This window comes from Acipenser ruthenus, chromosome 57 (genome assembly GCF_902713425.1).
Source record: "Acipenser ruthenus chromosome 57, fAciRut3.2 maternal haplotype, whole genome shotgun sequence".
NCBI classification, from domain to species: Eukaryota; Metazoa; Chordata; class Actinopteri; order Acipenseriformes; family Acipenseridae; genus Acipenser; species Acipenser ruthenus.
In genome coordinates this window covers 813,764-841,022 of record NC_081245.1, presented here as the reverse complement: position 1 = coordinate 841,022, position 27,259 = coordinate 813,764, and the positions used below count along the sequence as shown (strand labels likewise).

At 39.7% G+C, this 27,259-nt stretch overlaps 3 protein-coding genes across 3 annotated transcripts; all 3 read left to right on the top strand.

Moving 5' to 3' along the window:
* Positions 1-267: 267 nt before the first annotated feature.
* LOC131724812 (zinc finger protein 300-like) lies at positions 268-5,664 on the top strand. Its single transcript, XM_059017637.1, has 3 exons — positions 268-1,030; positions 3,362-3,682; positions 4,374-5,664. The coding sequence occupies exons 1-3, from the start codon at positions 703-705 to the stop codon at positions 4,814-4,816; spliced, it is 1,092 nt and encodes a 363-aa protein (XP_058873620.1). The 5' UTR covers positions 268-702; the 3' UTR covers positions 4,817-5,664.
* Positions 5,665-10,104: 4,440 nt separating this feature from the next.
* LOC131724775 (zinc finger and SCAN domain-containing protein 2-like) lies at positions 10,105-17,232 on the top strand. The gene is made up of 3 exons (XM_059017525.1): positions 10,105-10,681; positions 12,977-13,297; positions 14,398-17,232. The coding sequence occupies exons 1-3, from the start codon at positions 10,348-10,350 to the stop codon at positions 15,075-15,077; spliced, it is 1,335 nt and encodes a 444-aa protein (XP_058873508.1). The 5' UTR covers positions 10,105-10,347; the 3' UTR covers positions 15,078-17,232.
* Positions 17,233-20,370: 3,138 nt separating this feature from the next.
* Positions 20,371-25,541, top strand: LOC131724811 (zinc finger protein 239-like). The gene is made up of 3 exons (XM_059017636.1): positions 20,371-20,960; positions 23,234-23,554; positions 24,247-25,541. The coding sequence occupies exons 1-3, from the start codon at positions 20,627-20,629 to the stop codon at positions 24,687-24,689; spliced, it is 1,098 nt and encodes a 365-aa protein (XP_058873619.1). The 5' UTR covers positions 20,371-20,626; the 3' UTR covers positions 24,690-25,541.
* Positions 25,542-27,259: the final 1,718 nt, after the last annotated feature.

Sequence of the window (27,259 nt, the reverse complement as noted above, 5' to 3'; positions counted from 1 at the left end):
GGAGTTTTGGAGTACAAAGCAGAGAAACTAAACTGGCGCCATTTCGGATCCTCCACAGGACATTGCAATGGAAAACACAACGCCAGTAAGAGCCCACATGGAGAACCCCGGGATCCAGCTTCAAAACCTCCCTTGGGTTCGACAGGGAGGCCAGCAGCCAATCAGGCTGGGATTAGAGTTTCTACAGCCAATGGTTCCAACCAGACACGCCCACTGCTTGTGACGCTCCATTTCAGTACAGGAGATAGAAAAGGTTGTTTTGCTTATGCTGAAGAGAGGGCTGCAGCCCTACAGGTTTTACAGAATTGTATTATCTGCTGTTTAAAGTATTTTAGGTTGGGTACAAATGTTTCGCTGATTGATATTATTTGTTTTGTTCGTTTACTGCCTGCATTGAGTTCTGAAACAGAGTCCCCTTTGTGTTTTTATTTAAGCACTCAGACAGAGTGGAGCGTGTCAGCTGTACACACAGATGTTTAACTTGTCGATGTGATTTTTTACTGAGAAAACAAACGCGCTTTAAGTTCAAGCTATACATGATGGTAAAAGTTACTCCTTGCAAAGTAAGACGAGTCTCTTGTTTGTTTTCTTTATCACACTAGAAGTGATGATTTTATATGACTGTTAATTCTATTTAAATAAATATTAAATTAAACTCAAAGAGGATTCTGCTACTCGAGTCTCACACTGAAACCAGTGAAGATGGACGTCAGTGTCTCCGTGTCGTTCTTTCAAGACGAGCTCGCCTCTACCATCGAGCACGCAGTGAAAGCGGCTGTAGACACCGTCTTGTGCCAAATCACAAAAGTTGTCGGCGGCAGATTCACTGAATTCCAAATGGAAATGGCTGGAAAGGAGAAAGAGAATGAAAGTCTGAAGCTGAGATTGGAAATATCAGAGAGCGAGTTGAAAGCGGTGTGGGAATGCATGAACGTTGCAGATGCAGACATTAAACAAGCTCTCAGAAACATGAACCCCGACTGCAATGAACAAGACTTTCAGAGGAAAGAGAACCAGGGATTATTTCAAGGTAAAATTGTTTTGATGGTATTGCTTGGTCAATTCTATTGATGAGGTCTTAGTTAGAATTTCTCGATCTTTCTAAACAAGGGGTTTAGGGGAGCTTCCTAATAAAAGCTGAATCTCAAAACGATAATTGTGTGAATAGAGTAATTGTTACAGCTGTGTATAATGGTATTTAAAACAGGATTCATTCATCCGACTTTTTACATATCCGCCCGCACTCTGATTCCACCGCAGTCGGATATGCGATGGATTTCTGGATTACAGCATATTATGTTGATTCAATTTTAATTCAAACAAACACAAATCAATGTTTTCTGAGTGATTCACACACTAATTGGTACAAAAATAAAATGGTATACAAAAAATCCAATTTAAAAACAACAAACTTTCATTATAAAAAAAATACAAAGGGTCATTTGGCAAAAAAAATAACTATTCATAGTATTTTTACTAAACTCGGTCACACACCACAGCCTAATACATGGATTAGATACAGCCTTCGTGATACAACAGCAAAAATAAGTGACGTCAGTGAAAGGAAAGTTTAAAAAAGAGAGATTTTCAGGCAACGGGCTGAAGATTTACTCATGGCTGGAGTTTAATAATGATAGTTGTCCCATGAGTTGTTTGCGCAATTGTAGTTTAACCGCTGTTACAAAACCTGTACAACCTCATACCTGCCGTGAGACACTCCCGATTTCGAGCACATTTCTCCCGACTCCCTGCGAGACTCGAGAACTATAATTAGGGCTGTAAATCTACGTTTAATTTATAACAAGCAGCAGCAAAAGCACGGCTTGAGAGGAATGAAGACTTCATTAGCAGAGCTGGAAACATGCAAAGTAATACCAGCTCCGTTGTGGTTTTGTGTTTGTTATCCACAGTTATAAAACACATCCACACCCTCCTGTGTACCCTTTTCCGTGTGTCCTACTGCTGTTTCTAACCGTTTTCCCCTCTGCCTGGTTACTCCATTACCAGAAACTATATCCTGTTTCTAAAAATGCTTGCGTCGCATTAAAAACCAAGACCGTCTTTCTTAAAGGGATACACATCTGAAAGCAAATAGAAAGACAGACACATAAACTTTTTAAAAAATATACTTTAACAAATATTCCATTGAATACAATACACATAAAAATTACATAATATTCTGCATTGTTTATTTCACTGTAATTACATGTGATTTTATTTATATAATATATATATATATATACACACACACTTAAATAATCAATGAGAGCCTAACCAGTGTAAAATAATTCAACAGGTCAATTTAATCATACGTTTAAATGTAATTATAACAATATATTTTTTAATAGAAAATTACGAAATTCTATAATAAAATCTATACATTTCACATTATTTATATTTACATGACATCATGATTTTTCTTAAGTCCCAGTGAAGAAGGTAAATTATCAATCTGTCCCTCAGGTAACGGCTTTCTCTTGAGTGGAAGACGTCACGCGAGGACAGAAACGCTGGTCTAAGTTAAGACCCCCCAGAAAATCATTTTGTGAAACGGACTTGAGACTCGGTTATAACAAATTCAGCAAAAGCGACTTAAGCCCGTTTTTTGGTCTTAGACTTGTCAGCTTTGTGAATACGGCCCAAGGTCTTTTGTATTGTGGCTGAGGGGTCAACTAGCTATCAATTACCTAATTTACCCCTCAACCACATTCGGCACGGGTTTTATCATGTGCGTGGTCAACAGCCAGTTTATCAATAATCACTCGCTGTTGACCTCGCATTCTCACGATTTTATCTGGATGGGGCATTTTAACCCCATCCAGGCTGTCAACAATAATAACAAAATGGCGTGTTTTTACAAAATTTGAACTATGCATCACAACTGCTGCTGCACAGTCACTTACAATAGGACCTCGGTTGTACAGCTAATTAATCACCCTTCTCCCACAAATACTTTAGAAGCAATGTTGGATCCAACCTCATTCCCAGCTCTCCATCCTGTGGTGTCTGGAAAAGTCGAAGTCTCTAGAGGTCATCATTCATGATTTGTATCTATTGGCCAGGAGCCCAGTGAGCTCAAGCAGACACCTGCAGGGCTGGCCTTTGTCTTCCTGGTAGCTCGCTGTCCACTTCCACTGTCAAGCTCCTGGGTGTAAAGAGTGTATTCACTTAGTTGTGTTAGTAGAGGACACTCACTGTTGTCCTTAGCTTTAAGTAAAATAAAAAATAAAAACACCTCCTCATGTTTCAGTTTAATGACCCAATGACATCTCTCAGTAGAATTCTGACAAGGGGCTAGCTTTGTAGAGGAACCTGGCTAATTTGTAAGAGTTATAATTGTGTATAATTTTCTTTCACACAGATCCCAAAGAGCGCCATGCTATGTCTAAATCTGAAGCACAGGAGGGGCCAAGGATAGAAGCAGTTTACACACAAGAGGAGTCCTTTGACCAGGAGTGGTGTTCAAGTCTAAAGCAGGTTACAGAGCTGACATGTGTTAAAGATGAAGAGGTCCCTCGACTGGAATGTGTTCCTATTAAAGAGGAATTCATAGAACAGGAATGTGTCCCCATCGCAGAGGAAGTTCCTGCTGAAAATAATGTCTGTACACTTGAGGAGAACAACAAGTTGGGATCCAGCCTGTGTGATGATTGTCCACCTGAATGTGAACTGGGATTTAGAGGTAATTATACAAAACAAGACACATTAAGCTGACTATTAATCTTGCAAAAACTGGTTACTAAACTCTAGAAGTGTGCTGAAGATTCACCTTAATATAAGCTAGAGTGGCTGCCCAAACACTATGTCAATGGCTTTCAACATAACTATCCTTGCTGCTGTGACCCTGCTAGATGTGCACCCACTATCATGCCTGTTTTGAATGCTGTTAGGTCTTTGCCTTTCCCTGTTTCTGGTAGACTGTTTGCAGTTGTGCTGCTCCCACATCTTTATAGTGGTGCTGGGATCACATGTCTCATCAGTGGGTGATGCCAGATCCAGTCGGGTTGCTAAGTGTCACCAGAAGAAACATTTCAATACAGCACTTGCATGTAAACCTGATCTTATGCTATTATTCCTCAAATTGATATTAAGTGGGGTGGAAATCAATGACTGGCAAATGTGAGTGATATTAACTGCGAGTGTTGATAATCACTGATATTCTCAAGCATTTGTACTTATTGACACCCATTATATCCAATGTGATGATGATAAAAGGAGGCTGGTATTAACAGGAGTGATATTAAGCGGGTTTGAATGTATTCTCATCAGAGTTCACTCTAGGAGTTGGTCATGGTTATGAGGGGAAGCCCTGCAGAAGAGTGAATGTGTAAGAATGCTGTACAATAACCTTTGTCTTGTCTTTTTTTCTCTAGCTGCTAAAGGGAATCACAGAAGAGGGACACCATTTTCCTGTGCTGATTGTGGGAAAAGTTTCAATCATTTATCACGGCTTAAAATCCACCAGCGTGTTCACACAGGAGAGAAACCTTATCGCTGCACTGAGTGTGGGAGGAGTTTCACGCGATTAGAAAGTCTTAAATCACACCAGCGCATTCACACAGGAGAGAAACCTTATCACTGTACTGAGTGTGGGAAGAGTTTCACGCTGTTACAAAATCTTAAATCGCACCAGCGCATTCACACAGGAGAGAAACCTCATCACTGCACAGAGTGCGAGAAGAGTTTCACGCTGTTACAAAATCTTAAAACACACCAGCGTGTTCACACAGGAGAGAAACCTTATCACTGCACTGAGTGTGGGAAGAGATTCACATATTTAAGTTCCTTGAAAGTCCACCAGCGCTCTCACAAATAGATCTTATCAATGTTGTGAATGTCTGAAATGTTTCAGTCACTTATCAAACCTTAAACACCAGAAAATTCACACGAGTGACGCCCTGTCCCTTCTCTGAATGTCAGTTACTGGGTCTTGAAGTACACAAGATAATTAATAGAATCTTAGACACTTGGACACCTGAACACCAGGAGTAAATTTGACTAAAATACAAAGATATTTACTGTAAGCAAAATAATAAAGTTGCTTGATAAATAGAGTTACTGCTAATCCCTTCAGATCAACACTCTTGGATGGAAAATATGAGCGACCCCATCTTGCTGACCATTCTGGTTTTGTCACGTCACTTTAGTAATCTATGAAATGGATTGTAATTCCGTCTGCAAGTCACCAGCCGTCAAGTCAATGATAAGCTTTGGTCAATTCTGAATTTCTTACCTCAAACATAGTTTTGTTGTTGACAGACTGATAGCAATATAATGCCACCCCCCTCCCCCATAAACAGTTTCACAATGGAAATGGAAAAATTGATTTTTCTCAGTAACCTGAGAATGAATGCCAAAGGTGCTTACCTTAAAAATAGCCACTTTTGGAATTTCTATTCAAATAATTAATTTTGTTTTAATTGTTTTATTTTAGATTACATCTAGGGGACACACAACGGGACATCGTCTTAAATTGTAGTGTACAACTCACTGGAGAAGTCATCTCCATATTCTGCTTTACAAGGACCATTTTAAAGAATTACTCCAAAAACTGAAATATTCCCTTTATAATATGTTGTTTTCCTTGTGTGAAATGAATCCGAAATAAACAAAGAAAATAACTTATTGAAAAGCCTTGCACACAGTATACCAGGGGGTACTCAATGACAGTCTAAACCATGGGGGGGGGGGGCTACAGGGCGCTCAAGATGTGAGTACTGGTGAGGGGGGGGGGGGGGAGTGTTTAAATGCTCATGATAATCTGACTATCCAGTCACACTTTACATACAGTAACAGAACTTTGCAACACTACAATTGCAACCAATCAACGAATACATGTCAGAAATAACTACTAACAATGATACAATGTCTGATCGCCATTAATACTGTAAAGCCATAAATATTTGCGACCAAAATATTTGGCGAATCACACCCATAAAAACTATTTTGCTCCAGAAATGTTGGCTACCTGTTGCAATATACGAAGTATGTGTTGTTTCCCAATCTTGTATTTCTAAACACTACATTCTCAGATTCTCATAAGTTCACTGTTCAGCACCGTATTTAAAGTTTCCAATTTGAAATGTTATTATTTACAGTTGCATATGATTGGAATTGTGTGCCAATTACAAAAAAAAGTAAATTGGTGATTAATTGCCTAATTGATGAAATTTTAATGCAGGTTATAGTAATACAAATATCTGTTCTAAGATATGGATTTGAGCCAAGACTCTGGCAAAGTATACAGAACCTACACCAGACATTCAGGAGAGAGCCAGGGCACTGCCACAGGACACAAGACTCAGCACAGTCAGGACAGCACAGGACACAAGACTCAGCAGAGTCAGGACAGCACAGGACACAAGACTCACTGACCTGTACTGTCCTCGGGACAGCGCACTGCATGCCTCGGGCCACAGAACACAGCAAATTGTGAAGAAGAAATGTGACTCATAATTCAGTCAGTTGAACCCTGAAGACCTATTCAAATAGCATACATTTAACAATGAAAACATTGTCTGAATTTCAGGGTATTTACATGTACATTTGGTCCTGCAAACGTTAAAGAATAAGCAGGGTTGCTAGAACGGTTTAAATAATGTATCTGTCATTTTCCTTTTCATTGTTAACATCCTGACAACTTTTTACACTGACAACTTTAAAGTCTGTTTCAAAGCTCTTTTCAAAATGTCTGCTCTAGTGCACTGATAGGGGAAGGATTATTGCCCACATTATCAAACAGGTAACACAGCAATAACAATCCATGATGTGGTACGGAACAGAAAAGCCACAGCACGTTTTGTTATGTTCTTTTCCTGCAGTAATTTAGAGGAGAGATCTCAAACCCCAGGGCACTAGAGCAGACATTTCTTGCTTCGTCGTTTAATGTTCCCGATGCATTTTTTCCTTGTACTGTGTCTCTGGCTAAACAGTAGCCTGCTGAATCTGACAAGCGGCATCGAGGACTGAAATTGACGTGGCGACTCGTTTTTAAAAGGTGATTGCATTTTAGTTTTTTTGAAAGAATGTTCTCACATAACGTGTTGATTCAGTTATGACATTTCTAAAATAAACGAAGTAAAAATGAGTACTATAGCTGACTTTGTTATTTTTCCTTCCAAAACTCACCAACTACACTGTCCGACAACTCGATAAAAAAACAGCACCTAGCAGACACTGCCTCTCTCATCGATCCTGAGTTCCTAGCAAGATCTCTCGATTTCCTGAAAATAATTGTGAAAGCTTATAATACAAAGCGAAAGTTGTTTAACGTAATATCAGCGTTTACAAAGACACCACACACCTGTTTTTAATAGGCTATAATATAAAGCCTATTCTTTATTGTATTGCATACATTTTGTCTTGTTAATTTTGTATTATTAATTGTATTGCTTGTTTCTAATTTCTGTGATGTCTGTATGGTCTTTATAATTTTTTTGGAAACTAATTTTGGGGTACTATATTGCATGTAAAAAGGGCACAAGTGTTAGGCTAATATTGTCCATTTGTTACACTCTCGTTTTTATTTGCACCCTGCAGTTTCATGGTATTTTTTTACAGCTCAGCATGCCTCAATCATATTTATTCGATTGCACATATGCTATCAGTGTGTAGGCTATAGTGTGATCATTTTGAGAACTTGTCTTATTTGAAAGAACTGAAAGAGTTCCTTTGCTATACTGTACTGTACTGACTGTGCTGTGTGAAAGGACAGTGTGTCGTTCTGAGAGATGTCCTGCAGTGTTGATACCAAGCTTTTTCTATTTTGTGGACGGAATACCCTCCAGTTTTAAATAAGCATGGTCTAATCCGAAACATTTTAAAACAATATACCAGACATTTAATGTATTTAAATAGTATGTAAAATGTATTGCTTAAACATTTTTTTCTGGGACCAGTGAGGAGTGAATAGTCAGGTTGTTTTCCAAATGGTTTTCATGTGGGTACATCCGGCATTAACATTTTCAAAAATCCAGTATTTCACAGAACATAGCTTGCAGCCACATAATATTTCTCAAGAACAGGCAAGGGTAGCTCTCCTGGTTCAGAGAGTGAGAGTCTCCTTTTCTTTATTCTGGGCTGGGACCCTTCCAGAGAAAATCTACCCAACAGAGAGATTGGCAGCATTCTCCAGTTCAGCGTCTTCTACTGTTAATTCTAATTATTATGCTGATTATTGGTAGCCTAAAACTTCTCTCCAATCTGCACATAATATAATGATTTACATGCAAATAAATATGTCCCCATCCAACTAACAGTATGATGTTCCAAGCAGGTAGGTAATTTATTTGCAAGTTCCCTCACAATCCAATTATTATATCACGATTTTAACGTCCATGTATCTGCTGTCAGCTACTTTTGTACACGTCCAACTACTGAAACTTACAGAAACACCATTACAATAGCACTTTCACCCCTTGCAGGAAATTAAAGGGCACATGAGGACCTTTTTATTTTATTGTGTTACATGTTCCCACGTGTTGCTACAACTGTTTACGTAAGGTGTGTGTATTGTTTTAATTTTTTACATTTTGACCACTTTTTTAACTTTTAAATTGCATTCCCTGCCTCAAGATGGCTTCCCATGTACCCGCATGGACCTCTCAGAACTACATTTCCCATCATCCTCCTGCTCACATATGTAACGGAGATGGATTTACCAGTGGGCATTTTGATTTCAGATATGTTTTTAGTTAGGTAAACCCTAAATTGAATAATCGACTCTGGATTTTGTTTGTTGAAATCTAAAATTGCATTTGAACACCGTCCTACACACGGCACACCTCTGGTACACCTGCATCAAAGTGACCAGTCTGAAGATGTACCTTGATAAACAAAAGAAACTAAAACATGCCAGGGTACAATTAACCCTTTAGCCTCTGGCTGGTACAGAATTATACCTCACCATGTTTCATTTACAATGCCAGCTTGCTAAACAAAAGTAACTGATAACCGTACCTCTTTTGTTTAGCAAAATACAAAGAGTATACCTTGTAAATTATTAACAATTCCTGTGTTTAGTTTTTTTGTAGCACGGGTTGAAGCGGGTGCTATAACTCTATTGTTCCCTTATGCCTGGCAGTTGAGAATCACAGCGAATGTCCACTATCAAAAAAACTTCATTCAGACTGGTATCAAAGCGGTCTCCTGCAGATTTAAATGCAATCACACCTGTCAACTCTCCCGTATTCACCGGGAGTCTCCGGTATTTTGGTCAAAACTCTACTGTTTAACCCCCTCATGTCAGCAAACCTCCAATGTCTACAAGAGTCGTGTCCGGTGTGTGGTTACTGCAATCCCCGCCTGTACCGAGCAGGGTTTAGGACCCAGCGGAGCCCTGTGCAGGCATGCATTCAGCGCGAGTTAAATTCACATAGTTAGCTGCGCACCTGCAACCCCGCAACTCTACTGGGGAAACAGTAAAAACTATATATATATATATATCACGGACTGCACCACACACCCCCGATTTTGTATTTTGAAAAGTTGACAGGTGTGTGTAATTGAAATTAAAACTTCATGTTTGTGCAGTTCAGTTTTCAAATTCCATTTTAAAGTTGTGGACCAGTGTGGAGTAGTGGTTAGAGCTCTGGACTCTTGACCAGAGAGTCGTGGGTTCAATCCCAGGTGGGGGACACTGATGCTGTACCCTTGAGCAAGGTACTTTACCTAGATTGCTCCAGTAAAAACCCAACTGTATAAATGGGTAATTGTATGTAACAAATAATGTGATATCTTGTAACAATTGTAAGTCACCCTGGATAAGGGCGTCTGCTAATAAATAATGATGTGTCTAATAATGTGAATTAAATTCCGATAAATTCAGTTGTTTACGCTCTCTCTCTCTTCCATCGGCGCATAAATTATTGTTGTTGTTTTGTTAATCTGTCTCAAGTCTCCCCCTTCACCTCTAAACCGCCACTATAACTAAAACCATTCATATAAACAAACAGTCGACTCTATTAACAAATCAAGCGCAATGCAATGACTCACACAGTCGAAGCGGTTTTGGAGTACAAAGCAGAGAAACTAAACTGGCGCCATTTCGGATCCTCCACAGGACATTGCATTGAAAACACAACGCCAGTAAGAGCCCACATGGAGAACCCCGGGATCCAGCTTCAAAACCTCCCTTGGGTTCGACAGGGAGGCCAGCAGCCAATCAGGCTGGGATTAGAGTTTCTACAGCCAATGGTTCCAACCAGACACGCCCACTGCTTGTGACGCTCCATTTCAGTACAGGAGATAGAAAAGGTTGTTTTGCTTATGCAGAAGAGAGGGCTGCAGCCCTACAGGTTTCACAGAATTGTATTATCTGCTGTTTAAAGTATTTTAGGTTGGGTACAAATGAAGATGGACGTCAGCGTCTCCGTGTCGTTCTTTCAAGACGAGCTCGCCTCTACCATCGAGCACGCAGTGAAAGCGGCTGTAGACACCGTCTTGTGCCAAATCACAGAAGTTGTCGGCGGCAAATTCACTGAATTCCGAATGGAAATGGCTGGAAAGGAGAAAGAGAATGAAAGTCTGAAGCTGAGATTGGAAATATCAGAGAGCGAGTTGAAAGCAGTGCGGGAATGCATGAACGCTGCAGATGCAGACATTAAACAACCTCTCAGAAACATGAACCCCGACTGCAATGAACAAGACTTTCAGAGGAACGAGAACCAGGGGTTATTTCAAGGTAAGGTTGATCTTTTTGATGATGTTGCTTGGTCAATTTTATTGATGAGGTCTTAGTTAGAATTTCTCGCCAGACATTTTAAAGTGCTTATTATGAGTGCTGTTAATAACTCGACTCCACTGTCCTAATATTAGGCAGTCTAATTAATTATAAGAGTATAGGAAATTACTAGGCTATGTTTGTATATCTCACCTAGCCTAATGAAGATTTAAATGGGTATTCTATGAACTGCAAGAAAGGATTAGTCTATAAATCTTAACCAGTTTAATTAGGAGTCTTAAATGGCTCTTCTTCTTGTAAAGAGATATCTTCTATAGAGTAAACTCTGGCTAGTAAATTAAACAAACCTATAGCCCCACTGAGACTTTAACAAACCGTATTGCAGAGGGTTAGGATAATGATTTGTGAGCTTTGATATCAATATAAAGCAGCACATTGGGTTTTCATGTTTGATTTGACTGCTGCCTGCAGATATATTTTCAGACACAACACACTGCCACAATAAAACAGGGCAATACCCAGGGCAAGAAGTTAAGGTCTTGAAGGGCAAGGCAACGTTGCCTTCATTGGGCGTGAGCATTCAGGGGGCAAAAAAGACCAAACATAAATCCAACCCAAGGGCACTAAGGCGATTTCATACTCATTCATAAAACAACAAAAAAGAAATACTGTAATCTGTCACGTGTCCGCCCATCACATATCCTCCATGATCAAGCTCTTCAGCAACGTTAGTTTATTATTGAGCAGAGAAGATAAGTTCAGAGATTGGAGATCCTACCAAAGTGCTCCGTGTGCTGCCATTGCTGGTAGTGTCAGGTGATCTGTTCAGTATGTTCTTAATATGTAAATAAATCCTGTTCGCCTGCAGGAGGGCGTATCAATTTCAACCTCCGTCTCGCTCTCCTGCCTGTCACTCAGCAGTGAATGCACAGCAGACGGCTACTCTTTCACAAGCATTAATACCCTGCATCTTTCTAAACAAGGGATTTAGGGGAGCTCTCTAATAAAAATAAAAATTTTAATTCAAACAAACACAAATCAATGTTTTCTGAGTGATTCACACACTAATTGGGCAGCAGTGTGGCGTAGTGGTTAGGGCTCTGGACTCTTGACCGGAGGGTTGTGGGTTCAATCCCAGGTGGGGGACACTGCTGCTGTACCCTTGAGCAAGGTACTTTACCTAGATTGCTCCAGTAAAAACCCAACTGAATCAATGGGTAATTGTATGTAAAAATAATGTGATATCTTGTAACAATTGTAAGTCGCCCTGGATAAGGGCGTCTGCTAAGAAATAATAATAATAATAATAATTGTTACAAAAATAAAATATAGGTAATTGTAAAAATAAAATGGTATACAAAAAAATTTAATTTAAAAACACCATCAACTTTCATTATGAAAAAACACAAAGGGTAATTTGGGAAAAAATAAATATTCAGGGTATTTTTACTAAACGCGATCACACACCACTGACTAAAACAAGTGTCATGCTGGTGTTGAACCAGCACGCGTAGCAATTGTTTCTTTAATTTCTTCTTTTACCTCCTCTCTGTGCTCCAGTTCTCCACTCCTGCACACCCCAACCCCCGTTCAGCCAACTGGCTGTCAGTTACCTAATTTACCCCTCGACCACGTTCTGCACAGGCTTTCTCATACGCGTGGTCGACAGCCAGTCTGTCAATAATCACTCGCTGTTGACCTCGCATTCTCACGGTTTTATCTGGATGGGGCATTTTAACCCCATCCAGGCTGTCAACAATAATAACAAAATGACGTGTTTTTACAAAATTTGAACTATGCATCACAACTGCTGCTGCACAGTCACTTACAATAGGACCTCGGTTGTACAGCTAATTGATCACCCTTCTCCCACAAATACTTTAGAAGCAATGTTGGATCCAGCCTCATTCCCAGCTCTCCATCCTGTGGTGTCTGGAAAAGTAGAAGTCTCTAGAGGTCATCATTCATGATTTGTATCTATTGGCCAGGAGCCCAGTGAGCTCAAGCAGACACCTGCAGGGCTGGCCTTTGTCTTCCTGGTAGCTCGCTGTCCACTTCCACTGTCAAGCTCCTGGGTGTAAAGAGTTTATTCACTTGGTTGTGTTAGTAGAGGATACTCACTGTATTCCTTACTCACTGTTCTCCTTAGCTTTAAGTAAAATAAAAAAAAAACACCTCATGAATTGTTTCAGTGTAATGACATCTCTCAGTAGAATTCTGACAAGGGGCTGGCTTTGTAGAGGAACCTGGCTAATAAGTAAGAGTTATAATTTTGTACAATTTTCTTTCACACAGATCCCACAGAGAGCCATGCTGTGCCTAAATCTGAAGCACAGGAGGGTCCAAGGATAGAAGCAGTTCACACACAAGAGGAGTCCTTTGACCAGGAGTGGTGTGCAAGTCTAAAGCAGGTTACAGAGCTGACATGTGTTAAAGATGAAGAGGTCCCTCGACTGGAATGCGTTCCTATTAAACAGGAATTCATAGGACAGGAATGTGTCCCCATCGCAGAGGAAGTTCCTACTGAAAATAATGTCTGTACACTTGAGGAGAACAACCAGCTGGGATCCAGCCTGTGTGATGATTGTCCACCTGAATGTGAAGTGGGATTTGGAGGTAATTATACAAAACAAGACACATTAAGCTGACTATTAATCTTGCAAAAACTGGTTACTAAACTCTAGAAGTGTGCTGAAAATTCACCTCAATTTAAGCTAGAGTGGCTGCCCAAACACTACATCAGTGGCTTTCAACATAACTATCCTTGCTGCTGTGACCCTGCTAGATGTGCACCCACTATCATGCCTGTTTCGAATGCTGTTGGATCTTTGCCTTTCCCTGTTTCTGGTAGACTGTTTGCAGTTGTGCTGCTCCCACAGCTTTATAGTGGTTCTAATAAAAGGAAGAGAGACTGCGAGTTCCAAACACACAGGCCTTTATTTCTTAAGTTTGCAAACTGAAAACACTCTCAACACACAGGGTGCTAGATAATCATCGAGCAGTGTTCCAACATACAGAGTTAGATCAGTTTCTTATATACCTTAAAACTGTCAGCAAGGCAGAGGGTTAGCCAATGATGATTCAGGTATTAGCATATAAGAGAAAACTTATAACTATGCATACTTGGCATAAAACTAAGCAAGCAGATAAAAAGGATGGGTAGTTTGGGTATACGTGTAAAAAGACACGTCTGGCTCATCCTTTTTTCTCACAGCCGCAGCTGCAGTGTAGGCATCTTGCGGTTCCTTATCTTTAGCAAATCATACAAGGTTATGTGAGCAAGGTTATGGCAGTACATTATGTCGAGTCAGTTCTATTTTCTGTAACATTTCTATTACACTGGGATCACATGTCTCATCACTGAGGGATGCCAAATCCAATACAGCACTTGCATGTAAACCTGATCTTATACTATTATTCCTCAAAGTGATGTTAAGTGGGGTGGAAATCAATGACTGGGAAATGTGAGTGATATTAACTGCGAGTGTTGATAATCAAAGTAATATCCTCAAGCATTTGTACTTATTGACACCCATTATATCCAATGTGATGATGATAAAAGGAGGCTGGTATTAACAGGAGTGATATTAAGAGTGTTTGGCAGTATTCAGTTCACTCTAGGAGTTGGTCATGGTTATGAGGGAAAGCCCTGCATAAGAGTGAATGTGTAAGAATGCTGTACAATAACCTTTGTCTCTTCTCTTTTTTTTCCCTAGCTGCTAAAGGGAATCACACAAGAGGGACACCATTTTCCTGTGCTGATTGTGGGAAAAGTTTCAATCATTTATCAAGGCTTAAAATCCACCAGCGTGTTCACACAGGAGAGAAACCTCATCACTGCACTGACTGTGGGAGGAGTTTCACGCGATTAGAAAGTCTTAAAAACCATCAGCACATTCACACAGGAGAAAAACCTTATCACTGCACAGAGTGCGAGAAGAAATTCACACAGTTAGGAAGTCTTCAATCACACCTGCGCATTCACACAGGAGAGAAACCTTATCACTGCACAGTGTGTGGGAGGAGTTTCACGCAGTTACAAAATCTTAACAGACACCAGCATGTTCACACAGGAGAGAAACCTTATCACTGCACAGAGTGCGGGAAGAGTTTCACGCTGTTACAAAATCTTAAATCGCACCAGCGCATTCACACAGGAGAGAAACCTTATCACTGCACAGATTGCGGGAAGAGTTTCACACAGTTAGGAAGTCTTCAATTACATCAGCGCAGTCACACAGGAGAGAAACCTTATCACTGTACTGAGTGTGGGAGGAGTTTCAAGATATTACAAAATCTTAAAACAGACCAGCGTGTTCACACAGGAGAGAAACCACATCACTGCACTGAGTGTGGGAAGAGATTCACATATTTAAGTTCCTTGAAAGTCCACTAGCGCTCTCACAAATAGATCTTATCAATGTAGTGAATGTCTGAAATGTTTCAGTCACTTATCAAACCTTAAAAAACACCAGAAAATGCACACGAGTGACGCTCTGTCCCTTCTCTGAATGTCAGTTACTGGGTCTTGAAGGACACAAGATAATTAATAGAATCTTAGACACTTGGACACCTGAACACCAGGAGTAAATTTGACTAAAATACAAAGATATTTACTGTAAGCAAAATTATAAAGTTGCTTGATAAATAGAGTTACTGCTAATCCCTTCAGATCAACACTCTTGGATGGAAAATATGAGCGACCCCATCTTGCTGACCATTCTGGTTTTGTCACGTCACTTTAGTAATCTATGAAATGGATTGTAATTCCGTCTGCAAGTCACCAGCTGTCAAGTCAATGATAAGCTTTGGTCAATTCTGAATTTCTTACCTCAAACATAGTTTTGTTGTTGACAGACTGATAGCAATATAATGCCACCCCCCTCCCCCATATACAGTTTCACAATGGAAATGGAAAAATTGATTTTTCTTAGTAACCTGAGAATGAATGCCAAAGGTGCTTACCTTAAAAATAGCCACTTTTGGAATTTCTATTCAAATAATTAATTTTGTTTTAATTGTTTTATTTTAGATTACATCTAGGGGACACACAACGGGACATGGTGTACAACTCACTGGAGAAGTCATCTCCATATTCTGCTTTACAAGGACAATTTTAAAGAATTACTCCAAACACTGAAATATTTCCTTTATAATATGTTGTTTTCCTTGTGCGAAATGAATCCGAAATAAACAAAGAAAATAACTTATTGAAAAGCCTTGCACACAGTATACCAGGGGTACTCAATGACAGTCTAAACATTGGGCGGGGGCCACAGGGCGCTCAAGATGTGAGTACTGGTGAGGGGGGGAGTGTTTAAATGCTCATGATAATCTGAGTATCCAATCACACTTTACATACAGTAACAGAACTTTGCAACACTACAATCGCAACCAATCAACGAATACATGTCAGAAATAACTACTAACAATGATACAATGTCTGATCGCCATTAATACTGTAAAGCCATAAATATTTGCGACCAAAATATTTGACGAATCACACCCATAAAAACTATTTTGCTCCAGAAATGTTGGCTACCTGTTGCAATATACGAAGTATGTGTTGTTTCCCAATCTTGTATTTCTAAACACTACATTCGCAGATTCTCATAAGTTCAGTGTTCAGCACTGTATTTAAAGTTTCCAATTCCAATTTGAAATGTTATTATTTACAGTTGCATATGATTGGAATTGTGTGCCAATTACAAAAAAAGTAAATTGGTGATTAATTGCCTAATTGATGAAAATTTAATGCAGGTTATAGTAATACAAATATATGTTCTAAGATATGGATTTGAGTCAAGACTCTGGCAAAGTATACAGAACCTACACCAGACATTCAGGAGAGAGCCAGGGCACTGCCACAGGACACAAGACTCAGCAGAGTCAGGACAGCACAGGACACAAGACTCAGCAGAGTCAGGACAGCACAGGACACAAGACTCACTGACCTGTACTGTCCTCGGGACAGCGCACTGCATGCCTCGGGCCACAGAACACAGCAAATTGTGAAGAAGAAATGTGACTCATAATTCAGTCAGTTGAACCCTGAAGACCTATTCAAATAGCATACATTTAACAATGAAAACATTGTCTGAATTTCAGGGTATTTACATGTACATTTGGTCCTGCAAACGTTAAAGAATAAGTAGGGTTGCTAGAACGGTTTAAATAATGTATCTGTCATTTTCCTTTTCATTGTTAACATCCTGACAACTTTTTACACTTACAACTTTAAAGTCTGTTTCAAAGCTCTTTTCAACATGTCTGCTCTAGTGCACTGATAGTGGAAGGATTAGTGCCCACATTATCAAACAGGTAACACAGCAATAACAATCCATGATGTGGTACGGAACAGAAAAGCCACAGCACGTTTTGTTATGTTCTTTTCCTGCAGTAATTTAGAGGAGAGATCTCAAACCCCAGGGCACTAGAGCAGACATTTCTTGCTTCGTCGTTTAATGCTCCCGATGCATTTTTTCCTTGTACTGTGTCTCTGGCTAAACAGTAGCCTGCTGAATCTGACAAGCGGCATCGAGGACTGAAATTGACGTGGAGACTGGTTTTTAAAAGGTGATTGCATTTTAGTTTTTTTGAAAGAATGTTCTCACATAACGTGTTGATTCAGTTATGACATTTCTAAAATAAACGAAGTAAAAATGAGTACTATAGCTGACTTTGTTATTTTTCCTTCCAAAACTGACCAACTACACTGTCCGACAACTTGATAAAAAAAGCAGCACCCAGCAGACACTGCCTCCCTCATCGATCCTGAGTTCCTAGCAAGATCTCTCGATTTCCTGAAAATAATTGTGAAAGCTTATAATACAAAGCGAAAGCTGTTTAACGTAATATCAGCGTTTACAAAGACACCACACACCTGTTTTTAATAGGCTATAATATAAAGCCTATTCTTTATTGTATTGCATACATTTTGTCTTATTAATTGTATGCATTGTATTGCTTGTTTCTAATTTCTGTGATGTCTGTATGGTCTTTATAATTTTTTTGGAAACTAATTTTGGGGTACTATATTGCATGTAAAAAGGGCACAAGTGTTAGGCTAATATTGTCCATTTGTTACACTCTCGTTTTTATTTGCACCCTGCAGTTTCATGGTATTTTTTTACAGCTCAGCATGCCTCAATCATATTTATTCGATTGCACATATGCTATCAGTGTGTAGGCTATAGTGTGATCATTTTGAGAACCTGTCTTATTTGAAAGAACTGAAAGAGTTCCTTTGCTATACTGTACTGTACTGACTGTGCTGTGTGAAAGGACAGTGTGTCGTTCTGAGAGATGTCCTGCAGTGTTGATACCAAGCTTTTTGTATTTTGTGGACGGAATACCCTCCAGTTTTAAATAAGCATGGTCTAATCCGAAACATTTTAAAACAATATACCAGACATTTAATGTATGTAAATAGTATGTAAAATGTATTGCTTAAACATTTTTTTCTGGGACCAGTGAGGAGTGAATAGTCAGGTTGTTTTCCAAATGGTTTCATGTGGGTACATCTGGCATTAACATTTTCAAAAATCCAGTATTTCACAGAACATAGCTTGCAGCCACATAATATTTCTCAAGAACAGGCAAGGATAGCTCTCCTAGTTTAGAGAGTGAGAGTCTCCTTTTCTTTATTCTGAGCTGGGACCCTTCCAGAGAAAATCTACCCAACAGAGAGATTGGCAGCATTCTCCAGTTCAGCGTCTTCTACTATCAATTCTAATTATTATGCTGATTATTGGTAGCCTAAAACTTCGCTCCAATCTTCACATAATATAATGATTTACATGCAAATAAATATGTTCTCATCCAACTAACAGTATGATGTTCCAAGCAGGTAGGTCATTTATTTGCAAGTTCCCTCACAATCCAATTATTATATCACGATTTTAACGTCCATGTAACTGCTGTCAGCTACTTTTGTACACGTCCAACTACTGAAACTTACAGAAACACCATTACAATAGCACTTTCACCCCTTGCAGGAAATTAAAGGGCACATGAGGACCTTTTTATTTTATTGTGTTACGTGTTCCCACGTGTTGCTACAACTGTTTACGTAAGGTGTGTGTATTGTTTTAATTTTTTACATTTTGACCACTTTTTTAACTTTTAAATTGCATTCCCTGCCTCAAGATGGCTTCCCATGTACCCGCATGGACCTCTCAGAACTACATTTCCCATCATCCTCCTGCTCACATATGTAACGGAGATGGATTTACCAGTGGGCATTTTGATTTCAGATATGTTTTTAGTTAGGTAAACCCTAAATTGAATAATCGACTCTGGATTTTGTTTGTTGAAATCTAAAATTGCATTTGAACACCGTCCTACACACGGCACACCTCTGGTACACCTGCATCAAAGTGACCAGTCTGAAGACGTACCTTGATAAACAAAAGAAACTAAAACATGCCAGGGTACAATTAACCCTTTAGCCTCTGGGTGGTACAGAATTATACCTCACCATGTTTCATTTACAATGCCAGCTTGCTAAACAAAAGTAACTGATAACCGTACCTCTTTTGTTTAGCAAAATACAAAGAGTATACCTTGTAAATTATTATCAATTCCTGTATTTAGTTTTTTTGTAGCACGGGTTGAAGCGGGTGCTATAACTCTATTGTTCCCTAATGCCTGGCAGTTGAGAATCACAGCGAAAGTCCATTATCAAAAAAACTTCATTCAGACTGGTATCAAAGCGCTCTCCTGCAGATTTAAATGCAATCACACCTGTCAACTCTCCCGTATTCACCGGGAGTCTCCCGTATTTTGGTCAAAACTCTACTGTTTAACCCCGTCATGTCAGCAAACCTCCAATGTCTACAAGAGTCGTGTCCGGTGTGTGTTTACTGCAATCCCCGCCTGTACCGAGCAGGGTTTAGGACCCAGCGGAGCCCTGTGCAGGCATGCATTCAGCGCGAGTTAAATTCACATAGTTAGCCGCGCACCTGCAACCCCGCAACTCTACTGGGAAACAGTAATATATATATATATATATATATATATATATATATATATATATATATATATATATCACGGACTGCACCACACACCCCCGATTTTGTATTTTGAAAAGTTGACAGGTGTGTGTAATTGAAATTAAAACTTCATTTGTGTGCAGTTCAGTTTTCAAATTCCATTTTGAAGTTGTGGACCAGTGTGGAGTAGTGGTTAGGGCTCTGGACTCTTGACCGGAGAGTCATGGGTTCAATCCCAGGTGGGGGACACTGCTGCTGTACCCTTGAGCAAGGTACTTTACCTATATTGCTCCAGTATAAAAACAACTATGAATGGGTAATTGTATATAACAAATAATGTGATATCTTGTAATAATTGTAAGTCACCCTGGATAAGGGCGTCTGCTAAGAAATTAATAATGATGTGTCTAATAATGTGAATTAAATTCAGTTGTTTACGCTCTCTCTCTCTTCCATCGGCGCATAAATAATTGTTGTTTTTTTGTTAATCTGTCTCAAGTCTCCCCCTTCACCTCTAAACCGCCACTATAACTAAAACCATTCATATAAACAAACAGTCGACTCTATTAACAAATCAAGCGCAATGCAATGACTCACACACTCGAAGCGGTTTTGGAGTACAAAGCAGAGAAACTAAACTGGCGCCATTTCAGATCCTCCACAGGACATTGCATTGGAAAACACAACGCCAGTAAGAGCCCACATGGAGAACCCCGGGATCCAGCTTCAAAACCTCCCTTGGGTTCGACAGGGAGGCCAGCAGCCAATCAGGCTGGGATTAGAGTTTCTACAGCCAATGGTTCCAACCAGACACGCCCACTGCTTGTGACGCTCCATTTCAGTACAGGAGATAGAAAAGGTTGTTTTGCTTATGCAGAAGAGAGGGCTGCAGCCCTACAGGTTTTACAGAATTGTATTATCTGCTGTTTAAAGTATTTTAGGTTGGGTACAAATGAAGATGGACGTCAGTGTCTCCGTGTCGTTCTTTCAAGACGAGCTCGCCTCTACCATCGAGCACGCAGTGAAAGCGGCTGTAGACACCGTCTTGTGCCAAATCACAAAAGTTGTCGGCGGCAAATTCACTGAATTCCGAATGGAAATGGCTGGAAAGGAGAAAGAGAATGAAAGTCTGAAGCTGAGATTGGAAATATCAGAGAGCGAGTTGAAAGCAGTGCGGGAATGCATGAACGCTGCAGATGCAGACATTAAACAACCTCTCAGAAACATGAACCCCGACTGCAATGAACAAGACTTTCAGAGGAACGAGAACCAGGGATTATTTCACGGTAAGGTTGATCTTTTTGATGATGTTGCTTGGTCAATTTTATTGATGAGGTCTTAGTTAGAATTTCTCGCCAGACATTTTAAAGTGCTTATTATGAGTGCTGTTAATAACTCGACTCCACTGTCCTAATATTAGGTAGTCTAATTAATTATAAGAGTATAGGAAAGTACTAGGCTATGTTTGTATATCTCACCTAGCCTAATTAAGATTTAAATGGGTATTCTGTGAACTGCAAGAAAGGATTAGTCTATAAATCTTAACCAGTCTAATTAGGAGTCTTAAATGGCTCTTCTTCTGGTAAAATGATATCTTCTATAGAGTAAACTGTGGCTAGTAAATTAAACAAACCTGTAGTCCCACTGAGACTTTAACCAACCATATTGCAGAGGTTTAGGATAGTGATTTGTGAGCTTTGATATCAATATAAAGCAGCACATTGGGTTTGCATGTTTGATTTGACTGCTGCCTGCAGATATATTTTTAGACACAACACACTGCCACAATAAAACAGGGCAATACCCAGGGCAAGAAGTTAAGGTCTTGAAGGGCAAGGCAACGTTGCCTTCATTGGGCATTCAGGGGGCAAAAAAGACCAAACATAAATCCAACCCAAGGGCACTAAGGCGATTTCATACTCATTCATAAAACAACAAAAAAGAAATACTGTAATCTGTCACGTGTCCGCCCATCACATATCCTCCATGATCAAGCTCTTCAGCAACGTTAGTTTATTATTGAGCAGAGAAGATAAGTTCAGAGATTGTAGATCCTACCAAAGTGCTCCGTGTGCTGCCATTGCTGGTAGTGTCAGGTGATCTGTTCAGTATGTTCTTGATATGTAAATAAATCCTGTTTGCCTGTGGGGGGGCGTATCAACTTCAACCTCCGTCTCGCTCTCCTGCCTGTCACTCAGCAGTGAATGCACGCACCCACACGGCACACGGCTACTCTTTCACAAGCATTAATACCCTGCATCTTTCTAAACAAGGGATTTAGGGGAGCTCTCTAATAAAAATAAAATTTTTAATTCAGACAAACACAAATCAATGTTTTCTGAGTGATTCACACACTAATTGGGCAGCAGTGTGGAGTAGTGGTTAGGGCTCTGGACTCTTGACCGGAGGGTTGTGGGTTCAATCCCAGGTGGGGGACACTGCTGCTGTACCCTTGAGCAAGGTACTTTACCTAGATTGCTCCAGTTAAAAACCCAACTGTATGAATGGGGAATTGTATGTTAAAATAATGTGATATCTTGTAATAATTGTAAGTCGCCCTGGATAAGGGCATCTGCTAAGAAATAAAATAATAATAATAATAATAATAATAATTGTTACAATAATAAAATGGTATACAAAAAAATGTAATTTAAAAATAACATCAACTTTCATTATGAAAAAACACAATTTGGGAAAAAATAAATATTCAGGGTATTTTTACTAAACTCGGTCACACACCACTGACTAAAACAAGTGTCATGCTGGTGTTGAACCAGCACGCGTAGCAATTGTTTCTTTAATTTCTTCTTTTACCTCCTCTCTGTGCTCCTGTTCTCCACTCGTGCACACCCCAACCCCCGTTCAGCCAGCTGGCTGTCAGTTACCTAATTTACCCCTCGACCACGTTCTGCACAGGCTTTCTTATACGCGTGGTCGACACCAAGTCTGTCAATAATCACTCGCTGTTGACCTCGCATTCTCACGGTTTTATCTGGATGGGGCATTTTAACCCCATCCAGGCTGTCAACAATAATAACAAAATGGCGTGTTTTTACAAAATTTGAACTATGCATCACAACTGCTGCTGCACAGTCACTTACAATAGGACCTCGGTTGTACGTCTAATTGATCACCCTTCTCCCACAAATACTTTAGAAGCAATGTTGGATCCAGCCTCATTCCCAGCTCTCCGTCCTGTGGTGTCTGGAAAAGTAGAAGTCTCTAGAGGTCATCATTCATGATTTGTATCTATTGGCCAGGAGCCCAGTGAGCTCAAGCAGACACCTGCAGGGCTGGCCTTTGTCTTCCTGGTAGCTCGCTGTCCACTTCCACTGTCAAGCTCCTGGGTGTAAAGAGTGTATTCACTTGGTTGTGTTAGTAGAGGATACTCATTGTTGTCCTTAGCTTTAAGTAAAATAAAAAATAAAAACACCTCCTCATGTTTCAGTTTAATGACCCAATGACATCTCTCAGTAGAATTCTGACAAGGGGCTGGCTTTGTAGAGGAACCTGGCTAATAAGTAAGAGTTATAATTGTGTACAATTTTCTTTCACACAGATCCCAAAGAGTGCCATGCTATGTCTAAATCTGAAGCACAGGAGGGGCCAAGGATAGAAGCAGTTTACACACAAGAGGAGTCCTTTGACCAGGAGTGGTATGCAAGTCTAAAGCAGGTTACAGAGCTGACATGTGTTAAAGATGAAGAGGTCCCTCGACTGGAATGTGTTCCTATTAAAGAGGAATTCATAGAACAGGAATGTGTCCTCATCGCAGAGGAAGTTCCTACTGAAAATAATGTCTGTACACTTGAGGAGAACAACCAGCTGGGATCCAGCCTGTGTGATGATTGTCCACCTGAATGTGAACTGGGATTTAGAGGTAATTATACAAAACAAGAAACACTGAGCTGACTATTAATCTTGCAAAAACTGGTTACTAAACTGTAGAAGTGTGCTGAAGATTCACCTCAATTTAAGCTAGAGTGGCTGCCCAAACACTACATCAATGGCTTTCAACATAACTATCCTTGCTGCTGTGACCCTGCTAGATGTGCACCCACTATCATGCCTGTTTCGAATGCTGTTGGATCTTAGCCTTTCCCTGTTTCTGGTAGACTGTTTGCAGTTGTGCTGCTCCCACAGCTTTATAGTGGTGCTGGGATCACATGTCTCATCATTGGGTGATGCCAAATCCAGTCGGGTTGCTAAGTGTCACCAGAAGAAACATTTCAATACAGCACTTGCATATAAACCTGATCTTATGCTATTATTCCTCAAATTGATGTTAAGTGGGGTGGGAATCAATGACTGGCTACAGTAACAATGAAAATATTAACTGCGAGTGTTGATAATCAGTGATATTCTCAAGCATTTGTACTTATTGACACCCATTATATCCAATGTGATGATGATAAAAGGAGGCTGGTATTAACAGGAGTGATATTAAGAGTGTTTGACAGTATTCAGTTCACTCTAGGAGTTGGTCATGGTTATGAGGGGAAGCCCTGCAGAAGAGTGAATGTGTAAGAATGCTGTACAATAACCTTTGTCTCTTCTCTTTTTTTTCTCTAGCTGCTAAAGGGAATCGCACAAGAGGGACACCATTTTCCTGTGCTGATTGTGGGAAAAGTTTCAATCATTTATCACGGCTTAAAATCCACCAGCGTGTTCACACAGGAGAGAAACCTTATCGCTGCACTGAGTGTGGGAGGAGTTTCACGCGATTAGAAAGTCTTAAATCACACCAGCGCATTCACACAGGAGAGAAACCTTATCACTGTACTGAGTGTGGGAAGAGTTTCACGCTGTTACAAAATCTTAAATCGCACCAGCGCATTCACACAGGAGAGAAACCTCATCACTGCACAGAGTGCGAGAAGAGTTTCACGCTGTTACAAAATCTTAAAACACACCAGCGTGTTCACACAGGAGAGAAACCTTATCACTGTACTGAGTGTGGGAAGAGATTCACATATTTAAGTTCCTTGAAAGTCCACCAGCGCTCTCACAAATAGATCTTATCAATGTTGTGAATGTCTGAAATGTTTCAGTCACTTATCAAACCTTAAACACCAGAAAATTCACACGAGTGACGCCCTGTCCCTTCTCTGAATGTCAGTTACTGGGTCTTGAAGGACACAAGATAATTAATAGAATCTTAGACACTTGGACACCTGAACACCAGGAGTAAATTTGACTAAAATACAAAGATATTTACTGTAAGCAAAATAATAAAGTTGCTTGATAAATAGAGTTACTGCTAATCCCTTCAGATCAACACTCTTGGATGGAAAATATGAGCGACCCCATCTTGCTGACCATTCTGGTTTTGTCACGTCACTTTAGTAATCTATGAAATGGATTGTAATTCCGTCTGCAAGTCTCCAGCTGTCAAGTCAGTGATAAGCTTTGGTCAATTCTGAATTTCTTACCTCAAACATAGTTTTGTTGTTGACAGACTGATAGCAATATAATGCCACCCCCCTCCCCCATATACAGGTTCACAATGGAAATGGAAAAATTGATTTTTCTCAGTAACCTGAGAATGAATGCCAAAGGTGCTTACCTTAAAAATAGCCACTTTTGGAATTTCTATTCAAATAATTAATTTTGTTTTAATTGTTTTATTTTAGATTACATCTAGGGGACACACAACGGGACATCGTCTTAAATTGTAGTGTACAACTCACTGGAGAAGTCATCTCCATATTCTGCTTTACAAGGACCATTTTAAAGAATTACTCCAAAAACTGAAATATTCCCTTTATAATATGTTGTTTTCCTTGTGTGAAATGAATCCGAAATAAACAAAGAAAATAACTTATTGAAAAGCCTTGCACACAGTATACCAGGGGGTACTCAATGACAGTCTAAACCATGGGGGGGGGCTACAGGGCGCTCAAGATGTGAGTACTGGTGAGGGGGGGGGGGGGAGTGTTTAAATGCTCATGATAATCTGACTATCCAGTCACACTTTACATACAGTAACAGAACTTTGCAACACTACAATTGCAACCAATCAACGAATACATGTCAGAAATAACTACTAACAATGATACAATGTCTGATCGCCATTAATACTGTAAAGCCATAAATATTTGCGACCAAAATATTTGGCGAATCACACCCATAAAAACTATTTTGCTCCAGAAATGTTGGCTACCTGTTGCAATATACGAAGTATGTGTTGTTTCCCAATCTTGTATTTCTAAACACTACATTCTCAGATTCTCATAAGTTCACTGTTCAGCACCGTATTTAAAGTTTCCAATTTGAAATGTTATTATTTACAGTTGCATATGATTGGAATTGTGTGCCAATTACAAAAAAAAGTAAATTGGTGATTAATTGCCTAATTGATGAAATTTTAATGCAGGTTATAGTAATACAAATATCTGTTCTAAGATATGGATTTGAGCCAAGACTCTGGCAAAGTATACAGAACCTACACCAGACATTCAGGAGAGAGCCAGGGCACTGCCACAGGACACAAGACTCAGCAGAGTCAGGACAGCACAGGACACAAGACTCAGCAGAGTCAGGACAGCACAGGACACAAGACTCACTGACCTGTACTGTCCTCGGGACAGCGCACTGCATGCCTCGGGCCACAGAACACAGCAAATTGTGAAGAAGAAATGTGACTCATAATTCAGTCAGTTGAACCCTGAAGACCTATTCAAATAGCATACATTTAACAATGAAAACATTGTCTGAATTTCAGGGTATTTACATGTACATTTGGTCCTGTAAACGTTAAAGAATAAGTAGGGTTGCTAGAACGGTTTAAATAATGTATCTGTCATTTTCCTTTTCATTGTTAACATCCTGACAACTTTTTACACTGACAACTTTAAAGTCTGTTTCAAAGCTCTTTTCAAAATGTCTGCTCTAGTGCACTGATAGTGGAAGGGTTACTGCCCACATTATCAAACAGGTAACACAGCAATAACAATCCATGATGTGGTACGGAACAGAAAAGCCACAGCACGTTTTGTTATGTTTTTTCTTTTTTTCCTGCAGTAATTTAGAGGAGAGATCTCAAACCCCAGGGCACTAGAGCAGACATTTCTTGCTTCATCGTTTAATGTTCCCGATGCATTTTTTCCTTGTACTGTGTCTCTGGCTGAATCTGACAAGCGGCATCGAGGACTGAAATTGACGTGGCGACTCGTTTTTAAAAGGTGATTGCATTTTAGTTTTTTTTAAAGAATGTTCTCACATAACGTGTTGATTCAGTTATGACATTTCTAAAATAAACGAAGTAGAAATGAGTACTATAGCTGACTTTGTTATTTTTCCTTTCAAAACTGACCAACTACACTGTCCGACAACTCGATAAAAAAACAGCACCTAGCAGACACTGCCTCCCTCATCGATCCTGAGTTCCTAGCAAGATCTCTCGATTTCCTGAAAATAATTGTGAAAACTTATAATACAAAGCGAAAGCTGTTTAACATAATATCAGCGTTTACAAAGACACCACACACCTGTTTTTAATAGGCTATAATATAAAGCCTATTCTTTATTGTATTGCATACATTTTGTCTTATTAATTGTATGCATTGTATTGCTTGTTTCTAAT